Source organism: Paroedura picta, chromosome 3 (assembly GCF_049243985.1).
Source record: "Paroedura picta isolate Pp20150507F chromosome 3, Ppicta_v3.0, whole genome shotgun sequence".
In the NCBI taxonomy this organism is placed as follows: Eukaryota; Metazoa; Chordata; class Lepidosauria; order Squamata; family Gekkonidae; genus Paroedura; species Paroedura picta.
This window is the reverse complement of record NC_135371.1, coordinates 95,874,593-95,892,388: the sequence shown is the minus strand read 5'-3', so window position 1 is coordinate 95,892,388 and position 17,796 is coordinate 95,874,593. Positions and strand designations below refer to the sequence as shown.

At 44.6% G+C, this 17,796-nt stretch overlaps 1 protein-coding gene across 3 annotated transcripts in view; it reads left to right on the top strand.

Moving 5' to 3' along the window:
- The window catches only part of AFF4 (ALF transcription elongation factor 4), an 80,336-nt gene that overhangs the window by 5,776 nt on the left and 56,764 nt on the right, over positions 1-17,796 (top strand). For 2 of the 3 annotated variants that reach the window (XM_077326923.1, XM_077326922.1), the window contains exon 2: positions 9,131-9,231. The exons of the other annotated variant lie outside the window; for it this stretch is intronic. In XM_077326923.1, coding sequence (XP_077183038.1) covers positions 9,194-9,231 — 38 coding nt within the window. In that variant the 5' untranslated portion in view covers positions 9,131-9,193. The remainder of the gene's footprint in view (positions 1-9,130; positions 9,232-17,796) is intronic. 3 annotated transcript variants of the gene reach the window in all.

Sequence of the window (17,796 nt, the reverse complement as noted above, 5' to 3'; positions counted from 1 at the left end):
CCCCAGCTCGAAAAGGCACATCGAGGGCCCTGCAGTTCTTTTGGGGGTGGGGAAGGCACTGGCGGACATTCCAGTCCTGCCCCTGCCACGTCATCGAGGCCTGGCAAAGTCATAGCCAGTGATGCTATGGGCGGGGGCAAGCGCTGGCAGGGGCTCCCTCTCTGCTCCCCCCCCCCAGCCCCACTGGCACGCTGTCCCAGGCCCTCCACTCCATCTCAGCTCCTGCTTACCGGGCTGGCACTTCTTCCAAGTGGAGGGGGAGGCAATCACCAGAGGCAGGACCTCTTTGCCAATTGGCCATTTATTGGATGGACAGGCAATTAGGAGTGGGGCATCCTGGACAGCGCCCACCTGATTGGTGGTTAGGCGGTGAGGCCAAAGACCTCCTTCCACCCCCTGCCGTTTTTATTATAAGGGTTACAGATTAGCTCATCTGTTACAGTGCTATGCGTACTGGCAGCTTCATTCCAGGTCTCAATCTGGAGTCATTCCCAGCCCTCTTACCTGACATCTTTAAATGGATGACTGTCTATCCAGGATGAGTTTTTCTGCTGCAAGGAGAGCCCTGCTTTTTCTCATTGGCACCTGTTCTATTATACCTAAATCTAGCATATCCTTGTACATATGCCTTCTATGCACTTTTGTCACATGCAGTTGCCCAATGCTTTAGGTAGGCTTAGCCATTTTAAAAAATTCAAGACCTTTGGCATATTTTACACTAATTTGGACAGTTGTGTTTTTTGCTTTGGATGGGTGGAGTGCCTTCATGATTGCCACTAGGACTAGACAGTTGTTACTGCTTAGCCAGCTACTGCTGAAAACAGGATGAACCGGTTGTTCTTGAACTTGATTATTTTAAGAAGGTTGTATATCTGGCCAGAAAAGGATGAATATACCAGGCTTGTGAATCAAGATATGTAGAATTCTATACACAATCTTGGCAGAGATATTGGAGATTAGCTATGATATATTATCCATAGAAAGTCTGTGTCTTATCATGGAGTTGTATTCTGTCCTGCAGATATTTTACTTATTTAGACTAGCTTTATCAGACAGTGTATTGAACTCAGAGACATTTTAAGCTTTTGTAGTTTAGTTATATTTCCTCTTTGCCCAAAATGTATCCTCTTTCCTTTTTCTTAGTGAAGACCCACATGATATCAGGGAATCTGGCTTACTCCTCTGTACAATTTAGTGCAGAAGACAAAACCTAACTGACGAAGAGTGCTTGTACTCAAAAGCTCAAGCCCTGAATAAATTTTGGTTGGTCTTAAAGGTGCTACTGGACTCTGATTTTATTGTGTTGTTCTTGTAACTTAAAGTGAAGGCATATTTAAGATATTTCTTTGCTGGTGCAAAATTTCCTCAGTACTTTGTAGAACTTGAATCTTTGTAGGCTACTAAAATCTGCTATTGGAGAAGCTAATTCATCTGCTAGATCACGCTCTCTGGTGAGTGGGCATGAATTTGTGCTAGAGCTAATGAAAAGATGGACTCCACTATCAGGAAAGATTTCTACCTTGAGATACTTGGTAATGTTTGTGTCAGACCAGAATTTGGAAGGAATGTTTTGGAGCTTGTTTTTTTCTTCTACTGTAATTTTTCTTGTAGATTTAACAGAAATATTGCTATGGAATATTTAGACTAGAGATGGAAAGAACCCAAGTTATGTGGCCATGTTAGTATGTTAACCATTGGACTATCAACACTGGTTTTAATTATATATCTATATTGATTACCCATTAATGGGCTAAATCATTTGTATAATGTCTTAGTGTCCCTCACGTGGCTGATCAACAGATGTGGTCTGGGAGTTCCATGCTTGGAACTTAATTCCTGATATGTATATGGACCTGGTTTTGATCTGGACTGTTCGGGGAAAGGACTTGTGCCTCCTCCTGCCCATACTGTTTTCCTGACCTGAAATGGTCCTGGGGAGCCACTATTTGCTCTGGGGAGCAAGGAACTTGATTTTACTGATGGCTACACATCGGTTTCTCCTATGGAATGAAGAGGCTCCCTAGGGACAGTTCGTGTTGCAAAGAAAAAGAAAACAAAAGAAAAAAAAGGCATGCAGGGGAAGAAAGAAAGATCCCCTATTCCTTATGACCCCAGTTCAAATTGAGTCCATGGATGAGCTTGAGGGCTAATTTCCGTGCATGGAATTCCGGTATCTCTTCCAATATTCCAATATGTAAATTAGTCATGTGTTAAACTCTCATCTCCCTGGTCTGTATTTGAAACTGCAGGATGTTGATGCTCATTGATTGTGAATTGTGTTGATTTTCTGTACTGGGATTAATCTGATTTATGTTCACAGTTCATTGCTAACCTTGGATTGGCTCAGCTTGCTTGCACTGGTTTCTCACACTCTTTCTGGCCAGGTTCTGTGGGAAGGGCTAAATCTATTGAGACTTTTCAGGAGACTCTGCACTATTCTGTATTGGCTCTTGTGTCTAATACTTTATGTAATCTGAAGCTCTGAAATAACGTTGTTGTCAGTAAATTGATGACACTTGGTTTTATATTATTTTATAAGATCCCCAAAGCTACTGGGCCAGTGATTGGATTCATTGGTCAGGTGATTAAGGGGAGAGCTTGCTGAAGCTAAATCTGGATGGCATGGGTGATACTGGTTAACAAGAGTGACGCCCTGACGGTGGCTGAACCCGGTGTCCAGGGTGGGAATCCAGCTTGTCAGTCAGAATCACACTTAGTGACTCCACTTTCCCCTTTAATCTTCAAGATTACAATGCTGAGTACTACAAAGGTTACCTAGAATACAAAATTGATCTTATGGACTGCATCTAGTAAATGATTCTGCAATTAAAATTCAACATTCATGCGTCCTTTGTTATCTGATGAAGAGGAGGCCCTTGCAGTATTCCTTCACTGTTAAATAAGTGATATTTTAGTATTGATAATTTATGGTGTCTCACTAAGATCCTGTAAAGTAGGTCACAATTACAATAGAAGAGTCAGGCTGAGAGTAATTTGTCCAATGCCTTCATAGTAAATTGAGGGATAGTGATGAAAATGTATGTATTTGAAATAATAATTGTGCCCCTCCTTTGCCCAAGAATGAGGCCAAAATGGTTTACAACAAATGCACAGCATATAATGAACATTAAAAAAAAATCTAATAACTGCTCAGGTTGTCAGATCTCTACTTGGAGCACCTTGGTTCCCATGTTTCCCAGAAAGACTCTGCTAGTATTTGACAATTGTAAATCTCATACACAGGTTCCATGTGATAAGCCAGTTATGATACTTGAAGGTTTTGATGCTTTGACCCTAAAGATTTATAAAACCATTCCAGACAACAGTTAAACAAATGTAAACAGTATTTACGGTTTTTAAAGTATGGTGTTTTCATATGAAAGCTAGTAAAATTGCTAGAAACAGTTCAGAGAGGTATTCAAGGTGTGTTCATACCATCCATCATGAGTGAAGTTCGTATCTTATTTCAGAATAAATGATTACAGTAAAGTATTTGTTTCAGTTTAAATGTGGAACAAATATAGAGACTATGTAGTATAACAGGAGCAACTTCCCTTTTTATGGTTTCTAGCATTAGACCTGGTCGAACATTGAAAGCCTCAGTGAAGGGAAGTCATTCTTTTTTTTTTCCTGTGTGCTTGCTTGCATCTTCTTCTCATAATAATTTTACAAATTAATGAATGTTAAATTGGCTCGCATAGATGGCAGTGCTGAGCAGAAGATGCCTTTATTTTAAAAGGGTTATTTGAGAGGTTATGTGAATACTCTTAAAAGAGAACAAAAGCTGCACTGGACATGGGTGTGTAGTTGTTTTTTGTTTTGTTTTGTTGTTTTTTTTGTTCATTTCCATTGGGCCTGCAAAAATATTGGAATTCCTGGGAAAAAATTGGATCACAACATTGGAAAAGTATTAGGACTCAGGATTTTTTGGGAATCCTGAATTTTTTTTTTGGTCCAATAGATCCAAACTGAGAAACACAGAAGTATAAAAGCAGTAGCAAATCCACAAAAAACATGCTGAGAGGTGTCTCAGCTGGAGCTTCCTTTAAACTGGACTTCCCATAAGAACTTGCAAAGCAGCTGATTCTGTAGGAAGACTCCCTGCAGACTGTCCTATGGAGTCCACAATAGAGCCCACAAAGCAACTGATGCTGCAGGAAGAACTCTTCCCACAGGCTCGACTGGAGCCCTCTTAGGCAGTTCATTGCAATAGCCCAAAAGACCCCCCACTGACCTGGTGGGGAGAGTGCTTTAGCTGTTTTGCGGGCTGCCTTTTGCAGTCCCTTAAAAAAAAAACCCTTCCTGTTTAATGAGACTGCAATAAACAGCCCCAAAACAGATGAGTGGTGGAGTAATCTGCTCTAGCACCACACCTGTTGTTCTGGGTTTGCCAGTGAGGGCCATTCTGCACCCATTAAATGTAGTGAAATGCATACCTTAGGTAGTCGTTATATTCTGGCTGCTCCGGGTAATGTCACCAACGTCCAGCATCCAGGCAGCAAACTGTTCACTACATCCTCCATTTTAAAGTGCTATTTGGGAAATTGCATAAAGTAGATTCCCCAATCTAAAAGGCGCTTTCTCCCGGCAGACAACCAGCACACTACATGCCAAAGAAATGTATGGAGGCGAAGAAGTGCTATCTCTGCCTCCAATGTCCTGCCCTTTCACCTGCCTCCCTCTTCCTTCTCCTAGGGACAGGATTTATTTTTTTGAAAAGCAAACTGCCTGGAGCAACGAATAGGCATACAAGCATCCAGGCAAAGCCAAAAATAATTTTTCCTCAAAGTTGTGACACAAAGGATGCTTCTCTAAAGTCGTTCCCCCCAAATCAGGAACAAGATTATTATTTTTTAGTATCAAGACTTGTGATTCCACAAGGGGTTGCATTCAAAAAGCACTACACATCTATGATTAGATGTATAGACAGTTCAATGGAGAAGTATTGAATTAAAAAAAGTTAGTGGGCATCGCCGGCCCTTTGAAACACTGAGAAAGGGAATAGGTTGCCTGGCTTGATTGACAGGCGGAAGAGATTCGCGTGTAAAGCGCGTTGCTCTCTTCTGCCACGTCCAGCAGGCAATGTGGAGTGTAAGAAGCACAAAAAGACAGAAGACGAAAGCAAGATAACAAGAAGGTGAGGAATGGCTGGAGGTGCAATACGCTGGTGTAACACTATTTTTTTCGATGTGCAGAAATGCCCTAAGTATTGAATATATCCACGGTTTAGGGGGAGGGGGAATTTTTTCCCTTGATCTCCCAAAAATTCCTGGATACAGCTGGGATGCTGAAATATACCTGGAAAATACTGATAAGGTTTTTCTGGTTTATAGTTTTTTAGGGTAGACCTGAATGCACACCACTGTTGGTAATATGGTAAGCTGTCATGACTTACATTCAGCCTATTATAGTAATACTAGACATAAAGACCATTTCATGGGTAAATGCAATGGGGGTAGAGATGTGGGGAGGGTGGGTGGAAACTCCTGGGCTCTCCCCCGCCAGCCCTCCCTCCAGCACCCCCTGGGGCCCCACCAAGCCCTGGTGTGGCTCATCCGAGCCTTGCTAGGGCTTGGCGGGGCTGGGTAGAGTAGCAGCGGGAACTCACCCTGTGTGCCCTCCCTCCCCACACTCGGCCACAAAGTGAAAGTCTAGCACAGCCTCCTGAAGCCTCGGGAAGCCACACCAGACACCCCCCCTGCCCTCTCCAGCCATCAAAGGACTGCTGTGGCCTGCCGAAGCCCTGACGCTTCCACACACCGTGGCAGGCAGGCCCCTTGCACTTCTCACCTGGTAGTCCCAGTTACCTGCTTTCCTGTCAGTGGCCAGGGGCAAACTGGCTGCAATCTTGCCAGATTGCCCCAGGCCAGGCTGTTTGGGGAGGTCCCAAAGTGCGGACAGGCTCCACCCAATCTCCACCCACCTATCCCTTGCTCAGTAATTTTAACAGTGCAAACTGTTACAGATGTGCACTTCTCAGGTTTAAGTTAAGCTTCACCTGGGTAAAAGTACCATGGAAAGCATAAAAACAATTCCTCTAGAAGTGGTGTTCTCTCTCTCTCTCTCTCTCTCTCTCTCTCTCTCTCTCTCTCTCTCTCTCTCTCTCTCTCTCTCTCTCTCTCTCTCTCTCTCTCATACGTATGGATTGTATGATTTCCATGGTTCTTAAAAGCAAGTGTATCCGTTTGTGAAAAATTTGAATTCATATCTTGCTATTGAATCTGGAATGATAGCACTTCTGTATTCCTAAATATAAAAAAGACTTGTGAACAGTACCAGTGTGGATTAATTCACATAATTATTTTCCATGCTTTGTAGGTACTTCCCAAATAAAATAGCATTCTAACTTGTTGCTGTGGACAGAATATTTTATTTAAAACTGAGACTTTTTACAACCTTATTGACAGGTTTTGTTTAACAGATACATACTAAAAAGGTTCCTTTTCTTTCTGGTGTTCCTTTTTAATCTTCGCTTCCTCTATCCCCAGTCTTAACTCGGAGCAAGGAGTGGTGTAATCTTGGCACAAAAACTGGGGATCTTTGCTCAACTATCTCAGATCTTTCCCACTTTCTCTTCCTTCAAGAAGCTGTTTGTGACCAGGACAAATTAATTCTTGGGGTTGTGGGACCCATAAGAAGGAATAGCCATATGATTTGGTGTGCTGCAAGGAGCAGGTGTAAAATCATTCCCTTTTCCCTTTTGCATCAGCAGAACTTTGCTGTCAGCACAATGATCTCTGCTGATGGAACAGACAGGAAGGGCAATTGTACTTCCTTCCCCCTGCTTGCGGCAATCCACCAGCTTCCAACAAGCAGCCATGTGAACCTTCAGCAAAGTGCATTCCAGGGACAAGGCTTTCTGTCTCAGGCAGCCCTTCATATATTATTATACTTTACATAAAGGAGAGCCTGCAATGAAGATCTTTTCACCCAGGCAGAGCAATGCAGTACAAGAGAAGGCAGTCCTTTAATTATCTGGTCCTGGACCATGTTTGTTCATACCAATCTCTTTGATTTGGTCTCATGAATAACTCATAAGGCTGTTGGTTTTATTGTTTTATTATTTTACTAGTAAAAAAGCTCATTGTATTAAGAAGACAATGGGCGCTAGCAGGCGGGGACCAGAGCGAGGGACAGGCTACCTGAAAGAGGAGGTGGGCGGCGGCTCCTCGGCGTCTCGTGTTTTTTGCCGGGGAGTCCCAGGCGTGGTGCGCTGGGCTGCGGCGGGTCCTTTGCGTTTTTTTGTTCTTCTGCGGCTTTCCCGGCGGCTCCATTGTGTTCTGGGGCCATGAGGGCAGGGAGCCCCCAGCAGCCGCGTTGTGCGCGGCTGCCGGGGCTCCCAGGGTGGCGGCTTCAAGCAGCGAGAGGCTGCTCCTGGGGTTTTTTTGTTCTTCTGCGGCTTCTCGGCGGCGCGGCGGCTTGAAGCGGCGAGAGGCTGCTCCTGGGGTTTTTTTGTTCTTCTGCGGCTTCTCGGCGGCGCGGCGGCTCCCTCGGCAGCGGTTCGAGTCAGGCGGCGGCGTGATTCGGGCGGAGGCTCCTACGGCTGGTGGCCTGACATCAGGCTGCCGGCTAGGGAGCCCCCGGCAGTCGCGCGGCGCTCCCTCGGGCGGCGGCGTGACTCAGGCAGCAGCGGCTCCCTCGGCAGCGGCTTCCTCGGGCGGCGGTTCCCTCGGCGGCGGCGTGACTTGGGCGGCGGCTCCCCGGGGGCGGCGTGATTCCGGCGGCGGCTCCCTCGGGTTCGTGGCTCCCTGGCCGTCTCCCGGCTCCCTGGCCAGTTCTTTTTTGCTGGCTTGCAGGAGTCCTGGGGTTGCTGCGGCGGCGGCCTGACGCAGCGAGACGCGCAAAGCTCTGCGCGACTGCCGGGGGCTCCCCCAGGCGGCGGCCTGATACGGCGAGAGGCGCGAAGCGCCTCTCGCTGCGTCAGGCCAGGAGCAACTGGGGCTGGGAAGCAACTGGGGCTGGGAGGCCAGGAGCAACTGGGGCTGAGTTCCTGGGGCTGGGAATCGGAGGGACCAATCGGCAGGCGCTTTGCGCCTGCCGATTGGTCCCTCCAATTGTCTGTCATGAGGAAGGGTCCAATGTGGACCCTTCCTCATCCCGGACTCATCCTGCCCCAGAACCCCTTACTGTTTTATTTAGTCCGTGGCGCCTGTGGCGCCACGGGCGGTTTACAGATGTTTAATGATATTTATTGTAGGGTTTTATGTTTGTTACCTGCCATGAGCCATCATGTTCAGGAGTGGTGGACTATAAATCACATTATAAATAATAAATAAATAAACCAACAAAGATCTCTTAACACTGGGGTAATATGTTTAACTCATCTCAGTTAGTAATTAGCAACTTTTAAAGCTTTCATATTCTTTTCAAAGGTAGCCCCATGTAGAGTGCATTGCAGTAATCTAATCTGGAGGTGATTAGTGCGTGGATTACTGTGACTAGATTACCTCTGGTTGTGGACAATAACTCACATAGTGCTGATGATTCTGAGCAGATTTCCTGCTGCTGAAAGATTATAGTTCAATATGCAGGGGACCTGCAATATGCAGGCTTATGGAAGGCATCTCATTCCTCCTGTTTTCTCTTTCAGTTCCCTGAAAGCCTCTTCCCTCTTCCTGCCTCCTCCCTTCCTTCCTACCTGTGAGCCAATCTATCTTTATCTCCTCCCCCAACCCCCTTCTCCAGTTTTCCCTTCTTCCATACCCTGGCAGCCTCTCTCTGGAAAAAGTCTGGCCAAGTTGCATGATGCCAGCTGCTGGGTGAGGCCTAGTTGTGTGGTGGAGAACCCAAAAGGACTTGCGAGCAACACCTGATTTTCCTCCCATTTCCCTTTCCCCACACTATTTCCTTCTGCTTTCCTGTTGGTATCCCTCATGCCCTCAGCTTTCCCTGCTTTCTTCTTTCCTTTCCACCTCCAGTCAACCTTTTATTTGCCCCCCCCCCCCAATCTTCAGCTATATTTTTTATTTATTTACTACACTTGCAACCTGCCTTTCTCCGCAGCATGGACCCAAAGTAGCTTACGTTATTCTCTTTCATTTTTCTCCTCACAACAACCCTTTTGTTCCATTTTCTCCTTGCAACAAGTATTTCTCTTCTGTTTTATTTCTTTGATGTTCTTTTTTTATAGATGTACCCAAGTTGAGAGAAACATTACAACAGACAGGGTTGAATACAGAGTGGCAAGGAATTAATGAGATGTATCTTAAGAAGTGGTTTGTGGCTGGAATGGTAGGTCTATTTCAGTTAAGGGCTGTTGAGTTTGGGAGTGGGGAGGTTTCACAAAATCTTTCCACATAAACCCTGAATGTGCTGCAATAAACTGGTTGGCTGGGTGGGTAATAGTAGGGTGGTCCCCCAAATTTAATCAGATTATTTTTGATTAAAATTTCAGTTATAGAAAATGTATCTAAAAGAGCTAAATTTAAAAATATAATTTAAAATATGATGAATTTATAATAAAACCTGTGTTTACAATCTCTGAATCATGAACCGTATATCAAGTGCATGGAGTTGAAGCCTGCTTTGCCTGACTTCTGAGGTTAAGCACCATAAATGTATATATAGCATTATTATGTGGTTGCTTTTGGGTCCTTCAAGTGGTAAACGTACATGTTTTACTAACATCGATATGCTTAGCATGCAAATTTTAGCCTTAGCTTTTAAGTAAGTGATCTTGCATATTATAGTGAAAACCATGTGAAAATTCATTTGGGCTGTGTGATCAAAAGTTTTGGATTAAACACTCTTAAGCTACATAAAAGTTTTAAAGTTTTAATTGAGTCTCAGCCTTCTAAGTGTATTGAAGTCTTTAGGTTTAGAAAGGTAGAGAATTCTGCCAAGTGTGGAACTTTGCAAATTACAAACCAGTATGCTTCATTATGATATACAGTTTACATAAAAAAACAATAGAGCAGGGGTAGTCAAACTGCGGCCCTCCAGATGTCCATGGACCTGCAAATGCTGGCAGGGGCTCATGGGAATTGTAGTCTATGGACATCTGTAGGGCCGCAGTTTGACTACCCCTGCAGTAGAGTATCAAATTGGGAAACTGGATTACATCAACCTTTTCTCTTAGTGATTTTCCAAGTTGGATGGGATGCAATCCCCTGCAGTACAGTATCTGAACTGGAATCCAAATTGGGCTATACAGTTAGGAGCATTCTACATTTTCATACTCAAATCTGAGCTCAACTTTCTGTCATTATGATGGTCTGAAAAGGTGTTAGCATGTTGAAGTGTGATAGCTCTTGAGCACTGAAATCACAGCCAAATTTTCTGTGTAATATTAACAGCATTTAAAGATGAAAACTAGTGCAGCTTGATCTGTGAAATATACCACAATGTGGTATCTAAAATAAGGTATTAATAATTAATATCTATACAAGCTTCAGGAAGGTATCTCCTTCTAGGAAGTTCAACTGTAATTTTTTAGAACCTTAAGAAAAACTAGGTACAAAGCACTGAATGACTTTACTATCCAAATGGGACCTATATGCCAGGTATGAACATGAGACAAAAGATTGCCAAACTGTACTAGATTATATTCAGTACCCTATGCCCAATTCCAGGTAAATTCACATTCAGGGCAGCAGAAGTGAGCTTGTCAGAATATCCAGACTTCGAACCCAAGATATTAGGAAGTTGATGTAAACTGGAAAGGGAAACATTTGTCATTATTAATTGCTGTCTCATCCCATATCCATTTATGACAAGGCAAGGGTTCTCTAGGGAGACTTGTTTGTACAAACCTAGTGTCTCCTGTAATACTTCATTTCAGTGCTTCATGGAATTCTTTGAGAAAACTCACTGGATGCTTGTTACAATTTTTTTCAGTAAATAGAAAAGATTATGTGTGAATGCACTTTGTGGACACTTTTTATTGTTTTACAGGTGCAAGGACAAAGTTGGTGAGCTGCTTGTCTATATGTTTTGCCAAAAATTCGCAACTGGTGATATTTTTCTCCAGATTATTTCAAAGACTTTTTCACATGTAGTTTTTTAGCCCTGTATATTATTCCAGGAAGAAGTGTAACACAAAAAGACTTCTACAGTACTATAATACTCATGGAAAGATAATTTAGCCTGACCAAAGCAGCAGAATATTTACACTGGTTATAATAAAAGTGCATGTCATGTAATTGCAACCATTTGTGAAATAGCAGGTATTGCAAACCATAGATACTGTGGTAAAAAGAATTTTGAGAGATGGACGTTATGTGCCCCCGCCAAGCCAGTGATGATTGCTGGAAACACTGTTTAGAGAATAATCTAAAATAATTTTTTGATTTATTTATTATTAAATTTCTGTGCTGCCGATTCCCAGCCCAGCTGGCTCATGGCGATTCACAACAGGATAAAAACATAAAATAGCAAGATTACTATCTCGCCGATAAAATACAATAACTAAAATTTCAAATTAGCAAAGATGGCAAGCACAACAGTCTCTTTCTAGATCAATATTTCCCATTCACCCATTCCCAACAGTATTGATCAGATGTAAAACTGGGGCAATGGTGGATGCCAGGGGGATCCAGATGCCGCATGGGCGGGGGAGGACCCAATCTTATTAGCCCAGTGTTCAGCCCTGCCTCAACCAAAAGCCTGGTGGAAGAGCTCCTTTTTACAGGCCCTGCAGAACCCAGAGAGCTCTTCTGGGAGCTCATTCCACCCGGCTGGGGCCAGGACTGAAAAAACCCTGGCCCTTGTTGAGGCCAGGCGTGCTTCCCTGGGATCTGGGATCCTCAATAGATTCATACCCTCAGGGTGTGATGGCCTGCAGGGGACATAAGGGGGTAAGCAGTCCTGCAGGTAGGCAGGACCCAGACCACGTATAGCCTTAAGGGTAAAAAACCGTACCTTGAACTTGATTCAGAAGCAGACCAGCAACCAATGCACCTTTGGAGTGCCCAGGTCCAGTGGCTGGATGTAGGCACTCCAAGGTGACTTAGTGAGGACCCAAGCAGCTGCATTCTGTACCAGTTTTAATTTCCGAGTCAGGGACAAGTGTAGACCTGCTTAGAGCGAGTTAAAAAGGTAAAGGTAAAGGTATCCCCTGTGCAAGCACCGAGTCATGTCTGACCCTTGGGGTGATGCTCTCTAGCGTTTTCATGGCAGACTCAATACGGGGTGGTTTGCCAGTGCCTTCCCCAGTCATTACCGTTTACCCCCCAGCAAGCTGGGTACTCATTTTACCGACCTCGGAAGGATGGAAGGCTGAGTCAACCTTGAGCCGGCTGCTGGGATTGAACTCCCAGCCTCATGGGCAAAGCTTTCAGATGGCTGCCTTACCACTCTGCACCACAAGAGGCTTAGAGCGAGTTACAGAAGTATAATCTGGAAGTGACCATTGCGTGGATCACTGTGGCTAAGTGTTCCGGGGATGGGTAGGGTGCTAGTAGCCGTGCTTTGTGCAGATGGAAGAACGCCGTCTGGGCTACCTTCAGATGGGCAGAAACGGCAGACTGAGCAGGGCTCAGCGCAGGCCCTGTTCAGCACAACACCATACCCATTATGTGGAACTAGGGGGCAAAGACCAGCCTTCCGGCAGCGGTTGCAGTTGGAGAGCAGGGTTAATGACATTTTAAAAGCACCTCATGAGCTGCCAGTGCTGGCATAGTGGCTCTCACCCCGGTATCCCAGCAGCGAGTGGTGGCTGGAAGGGGGGCAGGTGCTGGTTTGTTGCACACCTTTAAAACAGGGCTTGCCATGCTGTCCTCTGCCCCGCTCAGCTTGGAACCACTTGGCCGGGGGGGGGGGTGCCAGCGTCTGCTGGGGGTAAACGGGATGGGAGAGGTGGCATGGATGCTGGCTGGGGGGTGAATACGCTGTCTCCCGGGCCTGTTTACAAGCGGCTGGCAGGGCTGTGAAGCTTCCATGTAGTGCTCACCATGGGAGCGCGGGGAGAGCTGGGTTGAGGAACAGGGTTGAAGCTCAGATTCAGACAGCTGGCATGGTGAGCCTCGGTGCCACATCCTCTACCCCAAGCACCCTGGGCATGGGTGATGCCAGCTTCTAGGCTGCAGTGAAAGGTGGCCAGGAGTTGGTGGGAGGCCCCAGTGGTCCCCTGCATATTTTATTATTTATTATATCGGCTAGGGTAGGATGTGTTTCTACACAATGGGCAAGAATCCACTTGTCACTTGAATTTATTTTACAGTTCTTTTCAGTTGCAAGATCTGTTTAAAGTATGACCACACCTGGAGTACTGTGTGCAGTTCTGGAGGCCTCACTTCAAGAAGGACGTAGATAAAATTGAAAAGATACAGAGGAGAGCGACGAAGATGATCTGGGGCCAAGGGACCAAGCCCTATGAAGATAGGTTGAGGGACTTGGGAATGTTCAGCCTGGAGAAAAGGAGGTTGAGAGGGGACATGATAGCCCTCTTTAAGTATTTGAAAGGTTGTCACTTGGCGGAGGGCAGGATGCTGTTTCTGTTGGCTGCAGAGGAGAGGACACGCAGTAATAGGTTTAAACTTCAAGTACAATGATATAGGCTAGATATCAGGAAAACATTTTTCACAGAGTAGTTCAGCAGTGGAATAGGCTGCCTAAGGAGGTGGTGAACTCCGCCTCACTGGCAGTCTTCAAGCAAAGGTTGGATACACACTTTTCTTGGATGCTTTAGGATGCTTAGGGCTAATCCTGCGTTGAGCAGGGGGTTGGACTATATGGCCTGTATGGCCCCTTCCAACTCTATGATTCTATGATGGCTGAGAAAGTTAGATATCACTTTCATCTTTTGATTCTTTTCCTCGGAACGTGAAAATAAGTGAAATCATAAATCCCATTCCATTTGTTTTTAACATGAATGGTAACAGATTTTTTTCTCTTTTTCATTACCTAAAAATGAATTGATACCCTTAATTTTGATTGTATCTAGTGTGCTGATCACAGATTTGATAATTGCATAAATATCCTCAGTCATGCAAGTTTCTGACCTGCCTGGCTGACAATTTCATTTATCAAATGGTAGATGAACCCACAAGAGGTTCAGCCATACTGGACTTAATACTGACCAACAGGCAAGAGTTGGTAGATGAGGTGAAGGAGGTGGAGACCCTAGGGGGAAGTGACCATGTCCTCATAGAATTCCTTTTGAGATGGGGAAGCAAGGAAGCTTGTAGACAGACGCGGATGTTGGATTTTCGTCGGGCAAACTTTAATAAACTCAGAGACATGATGAGTGTCATACCATGGACGAGAATGCTGGAAGGGAAAGGAGCATGTGAAGGGTGGACACTACTCAAACTAGAGCTATTGCATGCTCAATCAATGACTATCCCAGAAAGAAGAAAACACTGCAGGAGTTCTAAGAAGCCTATTTGGATGAACAGAGAACTTCAATAGGAACTAAGAAAGAAAAGGAAAATGTTCAGGAAATGGAGGGAAGGACAGAGCTCTAAAGAAGAGTGCCTACAGGTTACTAGGCACTGTAGATCAATCATCAGAAAGGCCAAAGCTGAGAGTGAGCTAAGATTGGCCAGGGAAGCCCATTGTAACAAGAAAAGATTTTTCAGTTATGTGAGAAGCAAACGTAAAGTAAAGGAGGCAATAGGCCCACTGTTGGGTGCAGATGGACAAACTCTAATGGAAGATGCAGAGAAAGCAGAAAGGCTTAGTGCCTATTTTACATCTGTTTTTTCCCACAGGTCAGAGGGTTTAGGCACATCTAGAGATAGAAGTAGCCAAAGGATAGTGTCTGGGTGGCAGGTTGACATGGATAGAGAGGTTGTCGAGAGGCATTTAGCTGCATTGGATGAGTTCAGATCCCCTGGGCCGGATGAAATGCACCCGAGAGTGCTCAAAGAACTTTCCGGAGAACTTGCAGAACCCTTGTCCATCATCTTCGGGACCTCTTTAAGGACTGGAGATGTCCCGGCGGACTGGAAGAGAGCAAATGTTATTCCGATCTTCAAAAAAGGGAGGAAAGATGAACTGGGAAACTACAGACCAGTGAGTCTAACCTCTGTTGTGGGGAAGATAATGGTGCAGATATTAAAGGGAGTGATCTGCAAACATCTGGAGGACAATTTGGTGATCCAAGGAAGTCAGCATGGATTTGTCTCCAACAGGTCCTGTCAGACCAACCTGGTTTCCTTTTTTGACCAAGTAACAGGTTTGCTGGATCGTGGAAATTCAGTTGATGTCGTTTACTTGGATTTTAGTAAAGCTTTTGATAAGGTTTTGATAAGGTTCCCCATGATGTTCTGATAGATAAATTGAAGGACTGCAATCTGGATTTTCAGATAGTTAGGTGGGTAGGGAATTGGTTAGAGAACTGCACTCAAAGAGTTGTTGCCAATGGTGTTTCATCAGACTGGAGGGAGATGAGTAGCGGGGTACCTCAGGGCTCGGTGCTCGGCCCGGTACTTTTTAACATATTTATTAATGATCTAGATGAGGGGGTGGAGGGACTACTCATCAAGTTTGCAGATGACACCAAATTGGGAGGACTGGCAAATACTCTGGAAGAACAGAGTTCAACGAGATCTGAACACAATGGAAAAATAGGCGAATGAGAACAAGATGCAATTTAATAAAGATAGGTGTAAAGTTCTGCATCTGGGTCAGAAAAATGAAAAGCATGCCTACTGGATGGGGGATACGCTTCTAGGTAACACTGTGTGAACGAGACCTTGGGGTACTTGTGGATTGTAAACTAAACATGAGCAGACAGTGTGATGCAGCGGTAAAAAAGGCGAATGCCATTTTGGGCTGTATCAAAATCACAAGATGTCATAGTCCCATTGTATATGGCACTGGTCAGACCACACCTGGAGTACTGTGTGCAGTTCTGTAGGCCTCACTTCAAGAAGGACGTAGTACAACGATATAGGCTAGATATCAAGAAAAATTTTTTCACAGTCAGAGTAGTTCAGCAGTGGAATAGACTGCCTAAGGAGGTGGTGAGCTCCCCCTCACTGGCAGTCTTCTAGAAAAGGTTGGATGCACACTTTTCTTGGATGCTTTAGGATGCTTAGGGCTGATCCTGCGTAGAACAGGGGGTTGGACTAGATGGCCTGTATGACCCTTCCAACTCTATGTTTCTATGACTGTCTTGGTCCTTTTGCAGCCATCAGTATTGAAAGAATCTTCATAGGGTTGTGAGCCTATATTTTTGGCATTTGTATGGATTAATTATAATGGATTGAAAGTAACTTCACAAATACAATACAGAAAATAAAAACAAAACTGTATGTTTGCAGTTTGCTTGCCAGGAAGGGAAACTTAGAAAAGTAATTTTAATATATTAAAAATACAAGTATATTCAGGTATATGGCTAGGTTTGCTTTTTGATATACAAATCTTTAAACCGCCCGTGGCGCCACGGGCGCCACGGACTATATAATTCGGTAAGGGGGGTAGAGGTGGGATTAGTCCGTGATGAGGAAGGGTCCGGATTGGACCCTTCCTCACGACAGACAATCGGAGGGACCAATCGGCAGGCGCGAAGCGCCTGCCGATTGGTCCCTCCGATTCCCAGCTCCAGGAAGTTCCTCCCGGCCTGACACCGTCAGGCCGCCGACCCAGGGAGCCCCCGATTCCCAGCTCCAGGGACTGTGAGCCGCACACAGCGCGGCTCGCAGTTCCTCCCAGCCTGATGTGGCGAGAGGCGCGAAGCGCCTCTCGCCGCGTCAGGCCGCCGACCCAGGGAGCCCCCGGCAGTCGCACGAAGCGCGGCTGCCAGGGGTTCCCTGCCTGGCGGGCTGACGCGGCGAGAGGCGCGAAGCGCCTCTCGCCGCATCAGCCCGCCGCCCACCAGCCCGCCGCCAACCAGCCCGCCGCCGCCGCCGACTGAGGTCAGGACCTAGCGCCCGCTGCATTCCCCTGCAGCGGGCTTGATTACTAGTGAGTATATATTGTAAATAGCCATTTGCTGCAGTGTGTAATTCCAGGCTGAAAAGCTTCCAAAAATGCCTTGTCTTTTAAAAAGTAACAAATAACCACCATAGCTGTTTGTGAGTGCTACCTAGTAAACTTGTAAGACTGAAATAATAAAACCTAGCATTTTGATAAAATTCCAGAAAGTATTTTCTAGTGCAGTTACAAAAATGGTTGGGTTTTTCCCATCCAGAGCTTTAATTATTATCATTTCAGTTGTCTTTATGGAACATGACTGATTGTTGCCCAGCATGTGAATTTGTTACAACTAGAGTTCTCTGTTACACTTGTTTGAAAAAAAAAAGTATTGTGGTGGACTTGGAGAGTAACGGAAACATTGTGTTCCCAACCTGATTAATCAGATTATAATAAGAGTTTAGCAACTGATTGTTAAATTGTTTCCCCACTGTGACATAAATTTAGTGTTGGCAGTATTGTGCACAACTATCTTTTTAAAAAAATTAGTCACTTTCCTACTAAGGAGGCTGTTATCTACCCAATAATACATATATAGGAAGTTTATAATGATTATAATCATTTATTAAAAGCTGTGAAAAGTTTAAATAAAAAGACCAAAATCCTTGAAACCATACTTTGAAACGTTGTTTTTCATGGGGTGAGAGATTTAGAGCACAGTGAAAGGTATATTTATGTAAAACATTGTTGAAATATATGGCATAATACAAACTTAATATTAACATTTGACTTTAATCAGTTATAGTGGTAATCTTATTTATTGCTTTATCCCCTGAAGGCTCAAGGCAGTTTACAAAGGATTAACATGCATAAGAATAAAACATTAAATATTAGGTTTTATATTTTTAAATGAAATCTAAAATATCCAAATCAGTTTCCAACCACCTCCTTCCCCAAGTGAAAAAAGTGTGAAGAATAATAGATTCATTTAGATAA